The sequence below is a fragment of the Trematosphaeria pertusa genome (assembly GCF_010094035.1).
Source record: "Trematosphaeria pertusa strain CBS 122368 unplaced genomic scaffold BU26scaffold_12, whole genome shotgun sequence".
Classification (NCBI taxonomy): Eukaryota; Fungi; Ascomycota; class Dothideomycetes; order Pleosporales; family Trematosphaeriaceae; genus Trematosphaeria; species Trematosphaeria pertusa.
In genome coordinates this window covers 76,427-96,484 of record NW_022987223.1, presented here as the reverse complement: position 1 = coordinate 96,484, position 20,058 = coordinate 76,427, and the positions used below count along the sequence as shown (strand labels likewise).

At 54.2% G+C, this 20,058-nt stretch overlaps 10 protein-coding genes across 10 annotated transcripts; 4 read left to right on the top strand and 6 right to left on the bottom strand.

Annotated features, from left to right (window-relative positions):
- Positions 1–655: 655 nt before the first annotated feature.
- BU26DRAFT_521795 (salicylate hydroxylase-like protein) lies at positions 656–2,428 on the bottom strand. The gene is made up of 3 exons (XM_033829626.1): positions 2,039–2,428; positions 1,304–1,986; positions 656–1,209 (listed from the first exon to the last, which is right to left on the bottom strand). The coding sequence occupies exons 1-3, from the start codon at positions 2,159–2,161 to the stop codon at positions 678–680; spliced, it is 1,338 nt and encodes a 445-aa protein (XP_033680299.1). The 5' UTR covers positions 2,162–2,428; the 3' UTR covers positions 656–677.
- A 394-nt stretch (positions 2,429–2,822) lies between these two features.
- On the bottom strand, positions 2,823–3,979 carry BU26DRAFT_433340 (uncharacterized protein; the record flags this gene model as incomplete). Its single annotated transcript, XM_033824024.1, has 3 exons — positions 2,823–3,579; positions 3,635–3,847; positions 3,906–3,979. 3 exons carry the CDS (start codon positions 3,977–3,979, stop codon positions 2,823–2,825), a joined length of 1,044 nt encoding a protein of 347 aa, XP_033680298.1.
- A 1,096-nt stretch (positions 3,980–5,075) lies between these two features.
- On the top strand, positions 5,076–6,127 carry BU26DRAFT_433452 (uncharacterized protein; the record flags this gene model as incomplete). The annotated part of the gene is made up of 2 exons (XM_033824032.1): positions 5,076–5,186; positions 5,240–6,127. The coding sequence occupies 2 exons, from the start codon at positions 5,076–5,078 to the stop codon at positions 6,125–6,127; spliced, it is 999 nt and encodes a 332-aa protein (XP_033680297.1).
- A 38-nt stretch (positions 6,128–6,165) lies between these two features.
- BU26DRAFT_578044 (MFS general substrate transporter) lies at positions 6,166–7,831 on the bottom strand (the record flags this gene model as incomplete). The annotated part of the gene is made up of 3 exons (XM_033834416.1): positions 6,166–6,691; positions 6,758–7,688; positions 7,742–7,831. 3 exons carry the CDS (start codon positions 7,829–7,831, stop codon positions 6,204–6,206), a joined length of 1,509 nt encoding a protein of 502 aa, XP_033680296.1. The 3' UTR covers positions 6,166–6,203.
- A 482-nt stretch (positions 7,832–8,313) lies between these two features.
- Positions 8,314–9,063, bottom strand: BU26DRAFT_567885 (uncharacterized protein; the record flags this gene model as incomplete). The annotated part of the gene is made up of 2 exons (XM_033833710.1): positions 8,314–8,600; positions 8,652–9,063. 2 exons carry the CDS (start codon positions 9,061–9,063, stop codon positions 8,314–8,316), a joined length of 699 nt encoding a protein of 232 aa, XP_033680295.1.
- A 396-nt stretch (positions 9,064–9,459) lies between these two features.
- On the bottom strand, positions 9,460–11,455 carry BU26DRAFT_542199 (amino acid transporter; the record flags this gene model as incomplete). The annotated part of the gene is made up of 6 exons (XM_033831629.1): positions 9,460–10,052; positions 10,106–10,428; positions 10,480–10,884; positions 10,934–11,013; positions 11,076–11,260; positions 11,315–11,455. 6 exons carry the CDS (start codon positions 11,453–11,455, stop codon positions 9,627–9,629), a joined length of 1,560 nt encoding a protein of 519 aa, XP_033680294.1. The 3' UTR covers positions 9,460–9,626.
- Positions 11,456–12,424: 969 nt separating this feature from the next.
- Positions 12,425–14,710, top strand: BU26DRAFT_521790 (polysaccharide lyase family 4 protein). Its single transcript, XM_033829625.1, has 4 exons — positions 12,425–13,050; positions 13,106–13,535; positions 13,588–14,421; positions 14,471–14,710. The coding sequence occupies exons 1-4, from the start codon at positions 12,920–12,922 to the stop codon at positions 14,657–14,659; spliced, it is 1,584 nt and encodes a 527-aa protein (XP_033680293.1). The 5' UTR covers positions 12,425–12,919; the 3' UTR covers positions 14,660–14,710.
- A 172-nt stretch (positions 14,711–14,882) lies between these two features.
- On the bottom strand, positions 14,883–16,699 carry BU26DRAFT_507974 (HET-domain-containing protein; the record flags this gene model as incomplete). The annotated part of the gene is made up of 3 exons (XM_033827042.1): positions 14,883–15,119; positions 15,208–16,584; positions 16,655–16,699. The coding sequence occupies 3 exons, from the start codon at positions 16,697–16,699 to the stop codon at positions 14,883–14,885; spliced, it is 1,659 nt and encodes a 552-aa protein (XP_033680292.1).
- An 834-nt stretch (positions 16,700–17,533) lies between these two features.
- BU26DRAFT_567881 (uncharacterized protein) lies at positions 17,534–17,890 on the top strand (the record flags this gene model as incomplete). Its single annotated transcript, XM_033833709.1, has 1 exon — positions 17,534–17,890. One exon carries the CDS (start codon positions 17,534–17,536, stop codon positions 17,888–17,890), a length of 357 nt encoding a protein of 118 aa, XP_033680291.1.
- Positions 17,891–19,065: 1,175 nt separating this feature from the next.
- On the top strand, positions 19,066–19,999 carry BU26DRAFT_66753 (uncharacterized protein). Its single transcript, XM_033836182.1, has one exon. It carries the CDS (start codon positions 19,127–19,129, stop codon positions 19,922–19,924), a length of 798 nt encoding a protein of 265 aa, XP_033680290.1. The 5' UTR covers positions 19,066–19,126; the 3' UTR covers positions 19,925–19,999.
- Positions 20,000–20,058: the final 59 nt, after the last annotated feature.

Below are 20,058 nucleotides of genomic sequence, written 5' to 3'. Positions count from 1 at the left end.
CCCATGGGCTCTGCTGGTAGGGTACGCGTACTGGGCGTGTGGGCAGTGCATTGCAAAAGAGGAGTTGGAGGAGAGTGTGCGAAAGCGGCGGGAGGGGGAGGATGCGGAGGGGTGGGTGGAGGTGGAGGTTGAGAAGTAGAGGGAGACGAGGTGCGACGTTGCACAACGCTCCGACTTCGTTTGCGCGCACCGAAAACTCTGCTGTAACATATTTGGCTCTCCCTTCCAATCTCATCTAATCTCGGCTCTTCAGCATCAACCCGTCAACATGTCAGCATGTTAACACCGCCTCCCTACCGCCACCACAAACCTTTCCCTCCTATTATTCGGCCGATCTATCAACTGAACCCCCAAAGCCATTACCTCTCACACACCAAAGTGTCCTCGTCGCTTTCTTCGTCCTCGTTATCGCCTACAGCTACGTCCTAGATTTTCTCTCCTCGCTCACTGAAGACCGCGTAGCGCGAAATGTGGTAATGGAAGGAGTCCCGCTAGCCTTTTATGGGAAATTATATGCGTGGTGGCACGGTGGGCGTGATGAGGCGAAAGGCATAGAGTGGAGGGAGATGGGATGGGAAAGTGTGACGCAGTGGAAGGTATGCAGGGGCACTGGACTCATCGGAAGACGGCAATGCAGCAGGAAATAAAATCTATTTCCACCTCTCCCACCTACTTCCTCACAGGCTCGCGCTTTCCTTCGAAGCTTGCGCAACAGCGGCCTCCACCTCCTTGAACGCATCATACCCATACAACCACGGCTGCACAACCGGACACGTCCAGCGACTCGGAAACTCCTCCTCGCCCTCAATCTCCGCGCCCTTCGCCTTCTCCAACCACATCTCAAACAGCTTGTCCCTCTTCTCCTGCTCCAGCCCATCCCGCATATGGAAGTCCCTTCGCTGCTTGAACGTCTCCCGCGCGATCGCTTCGCCCCTTGCTTTCCGCAGTTTCTGGAACAGCTGGAGCGTAGACGGGAGATCGGACTTTGAAGCAAAGCCGGGGTTGACGGAGGGAGATAAAAGCAGGCCGAGAACGCAGCCGTCCTCAATGGACGAATTTGCGCCCTGCGCGAGATAGGGCAGCATGGGGTGGCATGCGTCGCCGATAAGGACGAGGTTGGACTGCGGGTTTATCCAGGATTTCATCTCTTCGCGGTGCATCAGTTTCCATTTGTCGACTTTGTCGACGCATTCGAGGAGCTGCGTCAGCCTGTGCGTCATCGTTAGCAGATCCGTCCCAGCGCCTGTTTCCCCTCCCTCGCGTAGTAAAGCCGCAAAGGGATACGGGAGGGAGAGATACATACACAGGATCCCACCCCTCAAACAACTTCCTCATCTCATCCAAATCGCCCTGTGTCCTCGCAACGCCCTCGTCCAAATCGTCCGGCACGAGGAGCACAACATTATACATTTCCCCACCGCGCATACTATACGCGACGACATGCGCATCCGGGCCAACCCAGAACCGCACCGCGGGCTCCTGCACCATCTTCCTCAGCTTCTCGTCCTTGATCTGCGGCAGATTGAGCACAATGCGGTACGCCAAGTCTCCCGTCGGAAGCGGCGGGGCAAATCGGTTGAGGAAGACAGAGCGACATGTAGACCAGAGGCCGTCGGCGGCAACCACCAGGTCGGCCAAGAGGGTCGTGCCGCTTTCTGTTGACACGGCGGCTTCCTTGATGCCGTCCCGCTCTTCGCCGGAGAAGTTGATGTCGGTGACGCGGGTATTCAGGAGGACTTCGACGCCTAGCTCCTGCGCTCTTTTCGCGAGCGCTTGCTGCAGATCCACACGATGGCAGTCCGAAAAGGGAGCGTTGTACTTTCTGCGATTGTTCTTGTCGAAGTTGTCTTCATGCGCGAGGACCTTGCCCTTGTAGTTGTACACGGTGCATGTTCTGGGTTCGGCGGGTTTATTAACGTGCTGGTAGACGTCCCATTTCTGGAGGATTTTGGTTGCGTTCGGCGTGAGCTGGAGGCCGGCGCCAACCTAAGTGGTGTTAGGATGACTGCACTTAGTTGAAGGGGACGTGGGTCAGGACTTCAGCGAGCTCCTTTGCGCTCTCTAGAACTGTGACCTCGTGGCCCGAGAGCGCGCACTGGATTGATGCTGCGAGGCCGGAGAGGCCGGCGCCGACGATGACGATGGAGAGTTGTGGGGCCATTATTGCAACATGAGAGGAGAGACTATCACAAGGACGACAGAGGACGGAGATCGAGATTGTTGAAATAGGCAGCGGATCGGATGGTGGGGAAGATGGTACTACATAAGCACCGCCCTTTAGGACGGAATGATGCCGTTCAGTCCTTCGTTTGCTGTCCTAGGTAACCGGCAGTATTTCTAACTCCGAAGCTCGAACCATCTCGGACCGAACTTAAGGGCGAGCTCGGGATGAGGCCGAAGACAAGAGCTCGGTGGCGCGATAGTGCGGAGGAAAGCTGCGGGGAAAGAGGTCGCGGGGAGAACTCACGGGAACGAGCTCGGGCCAGCCTTCCCAATCTGGCAACGAGCTCAACCCTGCATGACCGAGCCTGTTGAGGAGCTCTTGGTGTGACGGAAACGACTCTGTACTATTGCGCGAAACTAAATCATGCTCAGCTCCAAACTGATAGGACAACAATACCTGAAACAGGTGTCTGGCGAAGCGCCTCCAACGCCGTCCCATCCCCGCCAATGCTAGGTCGAGTATCCAACTCGTGAGAAGCAGAAGTAGCCTAGAACGCCGGAAAATTCAACATCCAATTCCGAACCCGTATCATCATACCGCTTCATTTCCAAATCTGATAGCCATTTACAGACGTTATGTGCTCGTCTTGAACGGAGCGTTACTTCTTCAACGCAGCATCGTACAAGCTGATCAGCACGCCAACGACGGCACCAATTTGGAGGCCGTAATATCCGCCAGGCACATTGGTGCGAACGGCGGAGACTGTTCCTTCGGAGAACGGTCCCCAGCCAAGCTTCTGCGCGAAGGTTGCATCGGGAATGCCGGCCATTTCCGCGTCGGCCGTCGTGGAAACGCAGTAGGCGCTGTACGCCAGGATGGCCTTCACGATGTTGAATGTAAGCGGATCGACCGTGTACTGGCGGCTCGAGGACTTGTGACGCGTGTTGGAGCGCAGGGTCAGGTTGAAGAAGTACGAGAAGATGAGCGGGAGGACCCAGCTGGTCAACGACCACAGGGTAGCCGGCGCCCACCAGTCGCTTGTCAGGAGCTTCCACATATTCGGCAGAGCCGTGTTGTACGAGTTCAGCACAGGGACGGATTTCGTCCACTCGGTAGTGGGCACCGTGTCGAGCGTCTTCAGCTGGAGCCCGACGGCCTCGATCAGCAGGATGAGGGTCTGGATCGCGCCGACGGAGCTAGCATTGTCCCGCACGAATTCCTTCAGCTCGTCAACCTTCGTCTTCTGCCAAAGCTCTGTAGCTTTCGTCTTTGCGGCCTGGAACGACTGGTCGGCGACTTCGGCGAGCTGAGCGGGCGACGCGGGAATGTCGACCTGGGACATGCGCGAAGCTACTCGGGACACGGTTCGCGGAGTGCGCGTAACGAGGGCAGACCTCTCGGGCGTGTAGTCCTCACTACAGAGCAGCGGTCAGCTTCGGCCCGTAACGCGTCAGGTAAACATGGACTTACGAATCCGTAGTCTTGGCCAGCGTTTGGCGCCTGCGCGGCTTCGTGACCGCGGCACCTTCGGAAGGGGATGGGCGTTCGCGCTTCACGGGCGATCCGCTACGGACGTATCCGTAGAAGTCACTGAACTCGGGGTCCTTCCCGTAGACGGTCTCGTTCGCCTCGAGATGGCCTTCGAGCGCGGCGACGAGGTCATCTTTGAGGAGAGCATCGGCACTGCTCGTACAGTTTGTCAGGCATCAATTTCCACATGGAATGCGAGCGCAATGCTTACTCGGGCAAGTTGGCGCGCTGTGCAAGCTCGATCAGCTCGCCTTTGCGCTTCCGCTGGAGCCAGGAATGAGACATGGTGGCGAGCACGGATGGAGTCGCGTGAGTGTGGCGATCACAGATATGTATACAAACAAATAATAGAGGCGATGTGGGGAGGCTCTATCGCGATGGCTGGCGTGTTGTAGATGGAAGAGCTCGGGGTCCAACGCGGCGCGAGATGTAAACAGTGCGCCGCACGTGATTTAGCCCGGCGCTAAGCTCAAAGTGCGCTTAGCCTAAACTGTCCAGCTGGGCAGACCTCGGGATCTTTCGCAGAAAGGTGCTCTCTTATGGTATCTACAATGTCCCTACGGAGACGGTACAATGCTTTGTCTTCGAGTGTCTTCTGAAACCTCTCTTTGAGGCGTGCACTGACCACACGCCACGCACCGGGAAGATCTGAGATCGGTGAGAGACGCCACTTGGAACTACGGCACCACCATCCTCATTGCCCACCAACAATCAGTTATCAGAGAAAGCATATGAGAGCGCTTCTGATTAGTAGCGTCATCTCAGGCTCGGCAAGACTCACCGTATGCGCTATGGCCAAGCTTCTGTCTTTGCAATTGCTGCGAGGGAATCCAATCCGCTCGGCAGGGGCTATTGGGAAGGGACAAGCTGTATGAAGCGTGAGTTAAGGCGAGGCCTACAATGTGGCACTCTATGTCCTCCTAGTCCACAGAGTTACCAAAGCAATTCCTCTAGCCCTCCGGAGCTCGTCGGCACTAAAATCATCTTACTCACACAGGACCATCAAATGCAATCTTCAGTCAAGGAATAACAATAATCGATTGTTATCCCTATTCTTCAGGGTTCGGCTTTTCCTCACGGGGAAAGGTTCGGACGAAAGATGTCCTAGTAGACCATCTTTGAACGAAGAAAACACTTGGGCTCGTCTAAGAGGGTCCAACATGGTGAATGTGATTTTTCCCGTGGTATATCTGCATAACTTGTAGATAAGGGAGATTGTTGCTGCGTTTTGCTTTCAAGGCCAGTGGCACGAGGAAAGAACGTGGCATAAGTGGGGCGCGGGGTAGCTTAACAATGACGACACCCGCACAAGCCACACCTCACTCGACTACATGTGCCGCCTCTCTGTTCCTACATCCTTTCCAAGCAATTGGAGATCACCATGCGCCTTGATCCCAACGGCGACGCCTCAACTTTCCCCAAGCGCGCTGCACTTCCACACGTCGCGGGGACACCCCACGGCTCAGCATGGTTCTGGGGTGGTTGTGACGAGGTATCATCTCTTCTCGCCTGTACTGATCTCGGGCCATACTGATAGTCTTACAGCTCGGTCGGCTCAACCTTCTCACTCCGGAGCGCACGCGAAAGGCAACCCAGGAAAACGTCAAAACAGGCCAGGTCGTCGCGCTCAACCTTCCACTGGACACGCCTCATCCACCCTTCTTCCACCGGAAACCGCTGGAGCACGACATACATTCCATTGGCCCCGGAACCTTTGACGACACCTACTGCCTCAATACGCAATCGAGCAGTCAATGGGATGGCTTCCGGCACTTTGCAGACCCGAAGTCGGGGTACTTCTACAACGGCGTTGTTTCGTCCGAAATCTCGGGAGACGATGACGAAGACGTCGAGGCGACGCGGAAACTGGGCATTGATGCGTGGGCGAAGCATGGGATTGTTGGCAGAGGAGTACTTCTCGACGTTTTCAGCTGGGCGGAAAAGGAGGGGCAGGCTTACGATCCGTTTGCGACCCATCACATCACAGTATCTGACCTGCGAGCGTGTGCGAAAGCACAAGGCATCACTTTCCAAACCGGCGACATCCTCCTCGTGCGTACAGGCTGGGTGCATTCATACCTCTCGCTCAGCCAATCCGAAAAGGAAGAACGGGGAAAGTGGGACATGATGAAGCACGAATACGCCGGCCTCGAGGCATCAGAGGAGATGAAAGACTTTCTTCACGACACCTACTTCGCAGCTGCAGCGACCGACAACGCGAACTTCGAGGCGTGGCCGCCACCTAGCTTTGAGGACAGCCTGCACGCGTCCATGCTGCCGCTTTGGGGGATGCCTATTGGGGAACTCTGGGATCTCGAGGCGCTGAGCGCAAAGTGCAAAGTGTTGGGGAGGTGGACATTCTTGCTGACAAGTGCGCCGGGGAACGTGCCAGGTGGTGTGGGAAGCCCGCCGAACGCATTGGCGATGTTTTAGGGGTAAGACGTTGAAGATCTCTTGTAGCAATACTGAAGTGTTCAAGACTACAAGATCGTAATACCGACGCCTGTGACTAATCTCCATCCTCCTCGGCAGCACAATACCGACTCCTCTTCCTAATCTTCTCCCCCCAAACCCACAGCACCACCACAGTCCCGCATCCAACAACACCAAACCCTCCCGCCAATATAGTTGCGCCCCAGCCGAAGCCCACAGCCCCAAACATATACGGCGCGAAAATGGGAAAGAAGGCAGCGAAGTTGCTCCTCAAAACCAGGTTTGTGGACACCGCCGAGGCAGCGTACGTGCTGTAAGCGTCGATAGTGTAGACGGATACACAAGATGAGCAGATGTAGCAGCCTGCGGTGAAGATAGCGCAGCCGATGTTAGGTAATATCCAGTGGAGGTGTTTCTCCCCTGTCCAGCCCCACCATAGAAGGCCGAGGGGGATGAGAAGCGTGCCGATGGACATGACTGGGACGCGGAATTCGGGGCGACCTTTTCCATCGGCGGAGCGGGCTTTGAGTGTGGTGTACACTTTGTCGTTGAGGTGGCCGGCAACTACGCATGGGCGCGTTAGGAGGGGATTGAATGCTTTTAGAGGGTGGCGGGCAACATTGTGCTTACCTTGGACCCCTGCGATGTATCCGATCGCCGCGGAGATGTAGTTCAGACTGCTAATTTGAGGGCTCTGCCCGTACCTAGTGGTCCACAATGTCGAGTACAAGAAGAGGAACAGGAACATGGTGCCGTAAAGAAGGGCCATGTAGACCGCGATGAGCTGAATGATGAGCTGCGTTGCTAGCATGCGGAGCGGTCTTTGGATGTTCGTCCATAACTCGCGCCAGATCGATGAGGCTTTGATCCTTTGTACAGAGACTCCCATTTCGCCCTGCGTATCCCCGCGTGCGATTGATCGGCGTCGATGCAGATCTGCCAGCCGGGGCTCGTACGTCTCCTTGAGGAACAGGACCGCAGTCCCGAACACGACGCCACACGCAATCGATGTTATCCAGAACACCCACCGCCAGCTAATACCTGTCGCTATGTACGCACCGATGATGGGGCCTATACCCGGACCGAGCAACGGGGCAGCCATATACACGGCAAATGCTCGGCCTCGTTGATGCGGCAGCCAGAGATCTGCCATTACTCCTCCCGCAATCGCATCAGCCGTGCATGCGCCGAAGCCAGCCAGCAGACGGAATGCAAGCATCTGGCCGAGGCTCTGCGCAACCCCGCACGCTGTGTTCCAGATAATGAACACAGCGCTCCCGGCGAGGATAGCGAGCCGCCGTCCGTAAATCTCGGAGAGGGGCGCGAGCAGGAGTGGGCCGAATCCGACGCCGATGAGGATAAGCGAGTTAACAAGCATCCACTGGTATCCCCTGGTGATGGAAAGATCCTTCGAGATTTGGTGCTGGACTGGTGCGAGCATGGTCTCGGATAGTGGCTGGATGAAGGCGAAGCCGGAGAGGATGAGCGTGGCTGTCCATTTTCGCGGTCGGCTCCAATTTCGAGGCCGAGCGGCATTAAAGATACCACGCCAGGTATTGCCCTCGCGATAGGTCAGTGAGAAGGGTATGGAATGGGATCTTGGGGATAACTTACATATTCATGGCGGCTCTGGTTCCCTTCAGCGTTTTCTGCGGGACTTTCAGTCACTGTCGACCCTTTCTCGTTGCACGTTTGGCTATCCATAATGACCGCGTTAGAGCTACGAACGTGCGCCTAGGTCAGATATTGTTAAATGTCTTCACGGACACGGCTGTTGCTGCAGCATCGGAGAGGGTGATGCAGCCTGTACCTCACCGCAAGTCCCATAGAGGCGCCGAATAGAAGTGGCCCACTTTTCACGAGGACGATTGGATGGGATCCCGGATCTCGGTACTCTCCGGTTGGGCCTTTCTCGTATGCTGAGCCGCAACAGGTATAGTTAGGCACTGTAATGACCTGAGTCCCACGTAAGCATGTGCCGTCTCTCGTGCGACATACAGAGCACCAGTAGTAGGCTTATGGCGCCGTAGCGCCTAAGACCAGCATCAAAGCACGCTAGCCGTTGTTTCAAGCAAGGGCACCGTTTCTGAAAACTGTCGTATCCATTCTATCGCTCATTCCTGGGGCAGTATCATCAAGTACGAGACTCCCTTTTATCCCGAGTAACCGGGTTCTGACCTCTTTGCCTACCAGAATCCCTGGGTATCGAGATAGAAGTCCTTGTGCGCGCGTCGATTCCTGGCCCCCGGTCTACACATCCTCCAGAGAGTGGAGGGTCCAGAATCAGGCAGATCCGGAGTGTTCTGATCAACGGACTGAAAGCCGCTCGAGACGTATAGAGACGCATCTGGATTAGCCGAGTAAGACCAGGCCTCTAAGCCCAAGGAGTCTGCCCTATCCAGTCCCCACTGCATCAACAAGCGCTTGACTTCTGGCGTCTCGTACCGCGGGTGCGCTGCGATTGCGACGAGAACTTCATAGAATGATCAGTTCGGAAAATGCGCAACTCCTAACGCCGACTTACACACGTGAGGATATCCGACCAGTTTCATCGCGGAAACCTGGCGCTCTTGCACCCCGTTGGCATCTTGCGTCATGTCCTCGTCTCCATAGATCTTCCACTTATTCTGCTTCGTAGTGGCACCTTTCAAACCACTGCTTGTAGTATAGATGTTCCATAGTGCGACTCCGACTATATTCCCAAAGTTGGTGTCGACGGCCTTCACGATATAGGACGTTGGGTCGGTCGCGTACGTTTTCTTTACATGTTCCACCATCCTCCGCCTCCACTCATCTTCAGTCTCTTTCAGCGCCTGCGATGCGAAATCCCGATGCTGGTCAAAAGATAGGCATGCGTCCTCGGACGACTCGAGCAGGACTTGCCATATCGCAGGCCAGTCCGTGTCGAAGTCCGCGGTTGAAATGTGGATAGGCATGCTACCTGAGGAGAAAGAGGATGAGTGAAGACAAAATCGAATCTGTTTCGGAACCCAAGCGGTCCCCATGCTGGAAGTAGCTTTTATCTGAGCGCCGTTGGGGTGGCTTGTCTCACATGTATATTGAGGCACAGTTGTCGTACGAGCCAATCCTGCAGCGTCATCCATATGTGCGTGAGCTCCAGGGTTAGGGCAGCACGGTGCGTGTCTGCGGTGGGTCGGGGTTTAGTAGTCCGAACAGCCATTTGCGTGTCTCTAGCTTGGGTTTTAAGAGGGCATGCCGTGTTTAAGGTGACAGTATGTACGTGTCGGGGGAAATATCCTTATATGTAGTAGTTTAGCAGCTGGAGGAAGTAGAGGTAATTAGGAGTAGGAAGAAGTAGAGAGCTGGGGTTTGAGAACTCGATGTCGCGACCTCCTTTTAGGGTGTGCATCTCGAGATTGAAGCGGTAACCTTTCATCAATCAATACAGGATTTAGCGTCTACCTCTTGCGTGGCGTCCCAAAGCACAAACACCACCCACGGATCGCCATACTCTCTAATTCCCCATAGCTCTGTACATCTATTCGTACCGCGTAACAGGCATTTGAAACCTCTTCCTTCCAGAAATGAACCAGTCTCCTAGTGCTCCAACCACTACAGCTCCGAAGATCGGCCCAGCATAGTTCATATTATCTTTCGTAACAGGCAATATCTGCGGAAAGGGCATCCAGAGGACCACATATACCAGATAGCAGAGCGCAAATACGTTGAGTGGGATGCCGAAAGGGCCGAGCTTGAACGGGCCGTAAGGCGGGGGCGGGCCGCGCAGTTTCCGGAGGAGCATGAACATAATGGGGAAGAAGTATGAGACGTGCAGAGCGAGGGCTTGCAGCGAGATGAGTGCGTTGAAGGCGGTGGCGGAAGCGATGTAGATAAGCGATAATGCGGTAACGACCGCGCAGAGGAGGAGGAGAGCGTTAACTGGTAGTTTGAGCGTGGGATGGACCTGCGAAGGGCATCAGCGTCAACAATCCTTAACAAGGAATCCGAAGCAATTACGTAGGCGAGGATGTCGGAGAATGGCAGTCCATTGTCCTTCGCGAAGACCCAAACCAGCCGAGAAACCGAGGCGAAGACGTTGAAGAGCGCAAAGAAGATTATGAAGGATATGAGCGCGATGAGGGTGTTGGTGGCTGCCTTCGATCCGGTGGCACCGTAGAGAACGTAGATGAGGGGGAGAGGCGCGCTTATGACGGTGTCGTCTAGTGGACCAAGGTAGAAGAGCAAGACTAGAACAAAGACGAAGAGCATGATAGCGTTTACGGTACAGGCGATGATGATGCTTTGCGGGACGCGGGTGCGGACTTTCTTTACTTCATCGCCTGAAACCAATAGTAAGTATGCATAATAGAAGCGACCATAGTTTGACCTACTCATGTGCAAAACACTATCATATCCGGACACGGAAAACGTAACCGTCAGCAGTCCAAGCCCCCAAGACACGCCAGGATTGCTCCACCCAGAGACGTCGCTAGTGAGCGTCTTGAAGACAAAGTCGGAACTGCTACGTGGATTCAGCGCAGCGATTACCGCAATGATGACGACGAAGAGAACGAAATGAAGCACGCCTCCGGTGATTTCGAAGGCATCTAGTAGGTTCCGGAACCGTAGGTTGAATACGAAAGCGAGGACCATTGTCGCGATCATAATCAGGCTGGTATGCCAGCGCTGTGGCTCGTATGTCTTGTTGTTGAAAATAGCGAGAGAAGTGATCATGTTTGCTAGAATGGATGGCGGTCCGGCGCAGGCAAAGCACCATGCTGCAGTAGTGATCCATCCTACTGTATCGTTAGCACTCAGAGATGGATTCCGGGGCGATCCACCCACCTTGAAGCAAGCCCCAGAATCTGTTAGCAGATGGTGCAAGGTTCGCTGACCAACGGTACTGTGCACCGACTGTCGGATCTCTGGGATAAGTCAGATGCCATCCCAGCTTCCCAACACGCGCGCCGCGCGCCTCGCGCCTTACATCGAAGCCAGTTCAGCCAACGAAAAGCCGACCGCACAGCATCCCAAGCCAGCCAGAATAGACCCGTAGAACATTGATGCTGGACCCCCATTTGCCAGTGCGAATTGGAACGTAACGGCGAAAGACTCCCACGAAGCCAGAACAATGACGCCGAAGAATCCGACGGAGGAAAGATTGATGTATCGCTGATCGAGAAGCAAGTCACTAGATAATTACAACGACAAAAGTAACAAACCAACCTCAAGGCTGTGGACATGTCGTCTCGTACCAGATAGCTGACTAGTGCCCCCGACGACCGCCTTTTCACCAGCGCCAGACCCTTGCTCGACTTCATCGAGGTTTGTCGTAGCTTTCAGATCTATCTCATCGTTTGATGCCATCATTCACGCTGCAAAGGTGGGATTGCAGGTCGAGCTGAGGATGCGTTCGAAGTCCCCAGATGAGGGGCACGGGATTGGGAAAACCTTTGGCGATACGGCCGGCATATCCTCTGCAGGAGTCGTGCATTCGGGCCGTATTGCTGGGTTGCACCTTCGCACGCGAGAGGTCGACGGTTATGCAGGGCGTAGGGCGATTTTGATTCGCAGATGATTTTCGCAGATGATGCGAAATCAGCAGCACTCGGAATACTCTTTCAACTCAGCTTCCATGCCGCCATGCCCGGTAATTGTAAACGGATTGCTTCTCCAGGCTGCGGTGCGGTCTTCTTGGGGCGGTTCGCTGTACTGTAAGGCGTGCTCGTTATCGAAGCTGGAGAGTAAATGGTCCGATAACTGCAGGTCGGCTTGCAGCGCCCCGTGTTCCCGCCCGTGTGATACTGTAATTGGTGGCGACCTTGCCTTTTGCGAACAAGGTTGCAGCCGAGGAGCGGGAAGGTCCGAAAGTGGCGACGCACATGCAGATCCAACTCCAAAAGACCTAAAGCCGCCAGGTTAACGCGCCAAGTACATTTCGTAGCCTTCATGAAGCGCGTGTTACTCTATGGCGCTTGTAGGAACGATCTGAGACGCTCGCGTTCCGACGGCGGCTGGGTGTGTGAAGCAAATCAAACGACCACATCGCCGGTTCTGGAGATAGCGGAGACAGACCTGATAGAAGTCCAATGAGAAGTAGGGCTATCCGGAGGGTGGCTTGTGGCTCCGCTTTTCGGCCGTAGCACCCGCGTTGTTACCGTTGCGCATGGAGGACCTCCAGGAGACCGTGTTGGGGATTAGACCGTGGAGAAGTGGTGGCGTGGTGGCATTTCAATGTGGGCGCATATCGTCCCAATGCAGTTAGCGCCACGTCTCAGAACTCTCCCCGGGGCCGCTTCTTTCGTTCCTCCTCAACAACACATCTTTCTCCAGCGTCCGTAGTCGTGTTATAAAATATCTTTCATCTGCGACCGATAGTAGATGGTTCTCCGAGGCGACATCGTCCTCACTGCGTGGCATTGCTCTCGGGCAAGCCATTCCTCTAACCACTGCGACAGTGCGACTTTCCGACTGGATCCAAGATATCCTTCGACATCATAATTCACCACGCCACGATGCCAATCCCGGCATATCTGCACCGAACAGTGCCAGAAAGCACCGAAGTGATTCCTAGGATGCGCGTTCTATTTGAGACTGGTCGCTTAACCTAAATTATGGATGCCCGTTTTGATCTGGATAATTGTCGATGCCGGCTGATCGTCCAGCCCGATAGCTGGAAGAAATTCGCGCCGCTAATATGAGCATATTCGAATCCGGGGATATAATCTGACAGAATAGGACTGGTAAGGCGTTTTATTTCTTTGTGTGTCCTTATTTGAGCGTCGCGATGTCCGCGCAGGATATCCTGGGACAGCCTCGCGAACAACCGATATGCATCTCTTTAGCGGTGCCGCCGCGTTGCTGGCGCTCAGTCAGCGTGCAAATGCTGCGTTCGGGCTGACGTCAACGAGCTCGCGGTATATCGTGGACACGGACGGCGGCCTGGTGTTCGAGGTGAACCGGTACACTAACTCCAGTGCTAGAAACCCGAACTCATGGTGCTGACCGACTGTGCAGGTCAAACGGCGACATCACCAGCCTCAAATACAATGGCGTGGAATATCAAGGCACCGGGAAAGCGTCTGCCATCAACTCCGGCCTCGGAACCTCCTCAGTAACCGGCGAGACTGTCAATGGCTATGTCAAGATCACAGTAAAGTCGAATTCCTTGCCAGTCACGCAGTACTTCGTCGCCAAGCCTAAAGAAGCTATCATTTACATGGCGACATACAATTCCAAGGAAGTCGACCCGGGAGAGCTGAGATGGCTCGCGAGGCTGAGAACGTCAGAGCTTCCGACTGGCGTGCATGGCAATGTGGGCGACACGCGCGGCTGCACTGCCTTCGAAGGCAAAGATACGTTTAAGTGCTCGAATGGGGAGACAAGATGCAAGATGTACACTTCGGACCGCTTCATCGATGATAAAGTGCACTGCGTGTCGGGATCGGTAAGAAACGACGGCTTGTGTCCTGACTAACACCAAGCTAACGCTTTCATAGAAAGCCCAAGTTTGCATGATCATGCCTGGAACTGCATATGAGACATCTGCGAGCGGCCCGTTCATGCGGGACATCAACAGCCAAACCGGCGACAGCGACCAGGAACTCTACTGGTACATGAACTCCGGCCATGTGCGGACCGAGCCATGGCGCTTTGGGCTCCAAGGACCGTATGCTATGGCTTTCACATCGCCCAACAATAAGCCTTCAGAGGACCTCGATATGAGCTTCTTCGGGAGCCTTAGCATCCAAGGATACGTAGCAGCGAGCGGTCGTGGATCTGTAACTGGGAGTGCCACCGGCGTGCCGAGTCAGTTTGAGACTGTCGTCCATTGGTTCAACAAAGATGCGCAATACTGGACGAAAGCCAGCAATGGGAAGTATACGTCGCCGCTGATGAAGCCCGGGGCATACAGCATGAGGTTGTATAAACAGGAGTTCCTTGTGGCAAACGACACCGTCACCGTGGCTGCTGGCCAGACTGCCACCAAGGATATCGCATCGAAAGAGCAGAATAAGCCGGTGATCTGGAGGATCGGCGAATTCGACGGCCAGCCATTTGACTTGAAGAATGGTGACAAAATTGAGCGCATGCATCCGTCCGATACGCGCATGGGAAGCTGGGGCGGCTCATTCGCGGCCGAATCGTTGAAAGCGAAGGACTTTCCAATGGCACTGTGGTCGAAGCAAGGTGGTACTGCTAGTGTAACGTTCACTTTGACGCAGGACCAAGTGAAAGGGCACGTCATTCGCGTTGGGACGACGCTCTCGTTCAAGGGCGGTAGACCGTCGGTTAAGATCAACAGCTGGACGGGAAATGATCCGGGAGCACCGGTAGGCAGCAACTGCAATTAGCGTGGACAGCAAGCTGATTCGTACACAGGTATTGATCGACTCTCGTGGCATTACTCGCGGGGCGTATCGCGGATGGGGCGACGTGTACACGTGGGATGTGCCTTCTAGCGCGTTCAAAGTGGGCTCGAACACACTGACACTAGGGGTGTATGGCAGTGGTGACGCGACCTGGCTCAGCGCGAACTATATTCTTGATGCGTTAGAGCTCCAAGATTGAGGCAGAAGGAGGCGACGCTTGAAGCATCCCGGCAAAGCCCATCAATCCGTTTATCTTATTATGAAATCTTCCAAGCGCTTCTTTCGAATCTCTTCAATCGTTGCGCCATCCATGCAGTCGTTATCCATGATGCCATCGACGTAGGCGGGACTGACCAATCGATAGGCTTGGATCTGTTCACGCCCAAATGCAGAGCGCCGCTCTCCCTCCTCCAGACGGAGGATCATTGGTGAGGAAACTGCGCCTGATGTAACCACGACATCTCCATCCTGTACAGCTGCCACAGTGATTCCCATAGTGCAAGCGGGTGTGGAGAAAACTGTTTTGCCTGGCAATCGTCGAAGACATCGACGTACTTCATGTTGTTCATCGCTTCCGTCATCTTGCTTGACGTGTAAGGTTTCCAGGTCGTCCCGGGTGATTTTCTCAACCAAGTTTTGTGACTGAGTGCCCTCGTGGGCTAGGAGCATTGTTGTCAGGCGACGATCTATATTGGCTCTCTGGTCTCGAGTCGATCGGGCCTGGGCCATGGAAGGTATCGAACGCACTTGGCTAGCTACTTCACTCAAGTCGTCGCTGAACCTGAAATGCACGTTGCATCTTCCCAATGATCGCGCGCGTATGAAGAGCAATTTCCCATCGTCCGAAATCTCTAGCGAGTTATCCTCAGCGACTTGCTCCGTCAAACCAACGCTCGGACTAAGATGGTGAATGGTTTCTGGCGGGGCATATGGGGAGTCCCATATTGGCAAAGTAGAAGCGAAATTAAGGACCCAAGATGGCACGCTGCAGTCGCTAAGGCGGTCGCCTTGGAGACAGTAAATGCGCAACAGAGCACCAAAAGCGGCCGAGTTTTCATTGATGACATACATCGTGCTGTCATGCATGATATGTCTCGGCAGTCTCCCATAATCTGGAGGTAAAGCTTGCCTTACTTTGGGGAGCAGCCCGTAGAGAGCATAAATGTGGTCCCGAGGATCCTCAGATCGGCGGACGCAAGTGTCGATGAGGAGTTGTGATAGGGTCTCTGGGGATTGGTTGTTCAAGGTACATTGCTCTAAAGGATTCTTGACCATGGCGAAGGTCTTGCTCCGTTCAAAGAGCCAGCGAAGCCTGCGACAAGCCTTTCCAAACCGTGCCCGGTCATATTTTTGGTCTGACGTGTCCAATGCGCTCTCGAGAGCATCCATGACCTCTTTGCTGCCTGACTCTAGCTGAGAAGGGTACAATACGGACCTCCCAAGAACAATAATTGGTTCCGCCTTTGCCAATCGAAATTCTTGGTAGGTCCACATTCTCGTCCAGTACTTATGCGTAATCATTTGATTGAGCCCTTCCCAGAACATTACTAGGTCGTCGAAGGACATCTCTGAAAGGAGTCCAGACAGCAGTTCCGGTTGGTCAACACCGGGTCGCGATAGACATGTGATGACAAGTTCCACTTCTGGACTTGGCTCTCCGAGCCATACCAAAACGGAGTCCGCTTCGGCGTACACTCTCCCCATCAGCGGGACCTGGAAGTTCTTCTCCAGAATATCGCTTTGATTCATGCAGATGGCGTCAGCCCACAGGGCACGAGGCTTGTCCTCATTTCGGAGAGCTCGAAGCGCCGTCTCGAGACTGACAGTAACGTTGGTAGGGTGGCCGTCGACGAAAACCTCTCTTTGGACAACTGCATCACCCCACACGTACGATAGGGCTTCGTACTTTGGAGCATCATCGAGCGAAGCGACTTGAAGGGTACAATCTATGGGATCCGAGGATTGACCAGGCAGCAGCGTCAAAATGCGGATCTCGTCCTTGTCGGCATTGAGTGGGGTGTACGGCGGCGGCATTGCGTTCTGGGTCAAGACAAAGGTGCCACGAAGCCCTCGTACTTCGGGCGTAGGATATAGTAAGCCGGGGTGGGATGCGTGGTGATGGCGCTGATGGAGAAAGAGCGATAGTCGTTCAGGCCTTGGACCGGGGATCACCACCCCCGGCTGTGCCGCTTACTAAGCCTCCGTTGCTCAGCCCTTTTGAAGTATATCCGGATTCCATATCTGCATTCTCTCATCACGGATGATTACACACGGACTTTTCAGATCATAAGCTGAAGCAGAAGCCAGGTGCGCATATTTATGCTGCACCACAGCTGAAGTCACGTGACATAGAAGTCTCATGTTACCTATGGACCACCCGGGCGACTGGATATGGCTGCTATTCATGTGATATTATTGCATCTGTATATAGATCTTTCATCAGTAGCTTCCTACAATTAACTCATGTCGTTATACGTGTCTATTCACTAACGCAATATCTGGAAGCAACCGGGATGAGGTACGAGACGCAACTCTTCCCCAAAAATGCCGTAAATTCCTTAGATGCACTCAAAATTTTCTGAAGCTATTTCATCACTAGAATATACCTTCTCCATCCATTATTTGCCCATGTTTGTTTGGAGGAACGAGCTACAAATTGAGGAAACGAGGGGATATGTCGACCACGAAATGATGGGCGTAGGGTCCCACACCACGGATTGACATATTTCGCATGTTAAAACGTGTATGGTAGCGAAAGATTCAGCGCCGCCGAAGGAAAGTGGAGTAGTCTAATGCTTTCTAACCTTAAATGCTTAAGTGTCGATCTACTCAACCTTGAGCATGGTTCTCAACAAAATGCGTTTATCCCTAGCGCCTTTCTTTATTTAACGCCCTGCAACATACCGGGGCGTGCAACTTAACTTTCACTTCTATACCGGGACCTCCAAAGGTGGCTACCTATCTACAATAAACCACTCAAACATTGACGTCGACTCCTGTAGCTAAGGAGTGAGCCTCACTAAATACTAACAGCATCTTCCTCAACGCGTGCACCGCTTCCTCAGAGCCAAAAATGATTGACGAATGCTTCTATGACCCCCCAGAGCTCATTCCACTTTACGCTCAAACACCCAAAACGCGCTGCATCGACATAGATGAGGCTCCACCCAGATACGCGCTCAGTATTCAAGAATCGCAGCCCTCCCCAGCACTCACTCCGAGGGGCCTACACTGCCGCTGGAAGCTGGCCGGCAAGATCTTCACCAAGCGACGCGGCATGCACGAGTTTCGATACAAAGAGTCCACACCCCTTCTACGCGCGTACAGATATAGCCTACAACTCGGCGAGCGAGGCGCTGAATTTCGAACCGCTTTGGTGGACGCCATGGCTGAGGTGATTGACGATTACGGGATGGTATGGTTTCCCTAGCCAGATCTCTTGGAGGCTACAGAAGGGTACCAAGATGGAGCAGCTTCTCGCTTTCTACTTCGGTCTCAGCACTGATTCGAATACGCTGGAAGCGAAGGTGGAGACCCATGGTCTTGGTGATGGTATGCGATCTTTATGCCAGGAGTAGCTAGGACAGCTACCGAAGGACAAGACTTATCGTCAAATCTGGGATGATTTCATGCAGGACAGGGGAAGCAGGTTTCATGAGCATGCGAGGGGACTGGATGAGAGAGGCACATCTCTGGTTGGACCAAGTAGAGTCGTGTGCTTATCGACGGTGACGGAGACATGTGGCTATATGACATCCTGGTCCCAGCAAGTCCGAGCTCCGAAGGCCCACCGTTGCTTAACTTGAAAGGATCATTAGAGGTTGTGGAGTGCCTTCCTGTTGAGCCATCGTCCGTGCACAGCAAGCGGATGTTTAGAACAACATAGCTCAACCATCGCCACCAACATCATGGTGCTGCTACGACCTGCATTAGGCGACGAGCGAGCGGACCCCCCTCCTCCCCCTCCCCTCCCCGAAAATCTCCCCCTTTGTCGGAAGAGGCATTCGTTGCTGAAGGTTGCCTGGATGTGTTTTACGTTAGTGGACTAGGCGTGCGCTGAAGACCAGGATCCCGGATGAAGAGGTATATCTCTTCTGTGTCGGCGGGATATCCCCCGGGCGCTCTTGTGGGCCTCCGTGCGTTATGTCGCGGTAGTATCGAGGACGGACAGGGACTCTGGAGCAAATGATGAGGAGACATGGAAGGCAGAGTGTGGTGTGTAAGGAGGTCGAGAGCGCCGCTCCTAATTAGTACAGATGGCCGAGCCACCTCGAAATTCTGAATAGGATACTGGACTCTGTCGTGTCCGGCTGCTATCAATCCAGTGGGTTGTGGATTATGAGCTGAGGCCTACTGCGATGTCTCATACTGATGTAATACCGCTTGAGAATATGCTTGCGTGCGCTAAGAAAATAAGGCATTTTGGGGTTATTCCTGAGCGGCGTTGTTAAGGTCAAAAGTAAGTCGCTGAGCAAGTGGTGAGCATTGAGGCTTGCGGGGTTTATTTTAAGCCCATGCTAGTCCGTACATGGACTAGCGCAAGGCGGCCAAATCGAACTGCCCAGGTGCCACCTGCGCCTAGATCACAAGCCGGTCCCACCTCCAGTATCACCTCAACACCACGTCCACCTGTTCCACAGCCACGAAAACATTCAACATTCCAGCCATGAGACCCAACACAGAAACCCAACCGTTCCGGTTCTTGGACCTTCCAAAGGAAATTCGTCTCATCGTCTACGAGCAGCTGCCGCGGAAAATCAGGCATCACCAGGCGCGACACCCCGATGAGCCATCCCATCGCGTGACCTTCATTGTGAGGTCAGTTCCAGTCGCTATACTCGCGACGTGCAAGCTGGTTCACGATGAGGCAAGACCAATTGTCGCCGCGACGACGGCGGAGTTCATTCTGGACAACCCACCCAGGATTATCGACAGCGTCAGCGGCCGCGGCGAAGGCCGCATGCTGGACGCGGTCGTGCGAGCTGCTGTGAAGCAGTACGATGCCCTAGAAGTCTACCGACTCGGGGAAGGTCCGTGCCTAACGCTTCCTCAGCTGTTTGAGGGTCGCTTACGAACCGCCCTCGAGAGCAAGCGATCCAGCCGCTTTGTCGCCAAATTCATCCACCAGGCCGGCCATCAGTTGAGATACGGAAACCCAGAGAATTACATTCATGGGCTGCGACCTGTTCACCTTGTAAAGTATACATTGGCCGTGTCGGGGCTCGGCCGGCATTGGGCGCTTGGCGCAGATCTGCACGCCTTGAACAACCGCCTTTGCGAGCGTGGGGTTGCGGTTGTGTGCGCTGGAGTGCTTACTGCTGGCGTCGCAGAGGCTACATCCCGAGCGTCTAGCAACGTACTCGTACCACATCATGTCGATTTTGAGTCGTACGGTCTCGGATGTTATATACCTTCCCTAGGTCAGATGCTGGAAGAGACCTGGGTAACCGGCTGGCTCGAATGATGAATCACCACAGGACCATCGTTGCGAAATTTCTATCCAAGTCTATCAATTTCGGCTACCAAGAATGCGACTTTTAGGCTAGAACAACAAGATTCCAGTGGCTGCATACATTCAATCAGGTTTCAGGAACCCTC

What these genes read in the sequence shown, in the direction of transcription:
- BU26DRAFT_521795 (XM_033829626.1), bottom strand. Translation starts at nt 2,161, where the DNA reads ATGGCCCCACAACTCTCCATCGTCATCGTCGGCGCCGGCCTCTCCGGC. An exon ending in GCGCAAAGGAGCTCGCTGAA is followed by an intron (nt 1,987 to 2,038) that starts GTCCTGACCCAC and finishes AACACCACTTAG; the next exon opens with GTTGGCGCCGGCCTCCAGCT. An exon ending in TTTGAGGGGTGGGATCCTGT is followed by an intron (nt 1,210 to 1,303) that starts GTATGTATCTCT and finishes GATGACGCACAG; the next exon opens with GCTGACGCAGCTCCTCGAAT.
- BU26DRAFT_521790 (XM_033829625.1), top strand. Translation starts at nt 12,920, where the DNA reads ATGCATCTCTTTAGCGGTGCCGCCGCGTTGCTGGCGCTCAGTCAGCGT. An exon ending in CTGGTGTTCGAGGTGAACCG is followed by an intron (nt 13,051 to 13,105) that starts GTACACTAACTC and finishes CCGACTGTGCAG; the next exon opens with GTCAAACGGCGACATCACCA. An exon ending in GAAATGATCCGGGAGCACCG is followed by an intron (nt 14,422 to 14,470) that starts GTAGGCAGCAAC and finishes ATTCGTACACAG; the next exon opens with GTATTGATCGACTCTCGTGG.
- BU26DRAFT_66753 (XM_033836182.1), top strand. Translation starts at nt 19,127, where the DNA reads ATGAGACCCAACACAGAAACCCAACCGTTCCGGTTCTTGGACCTTCCA.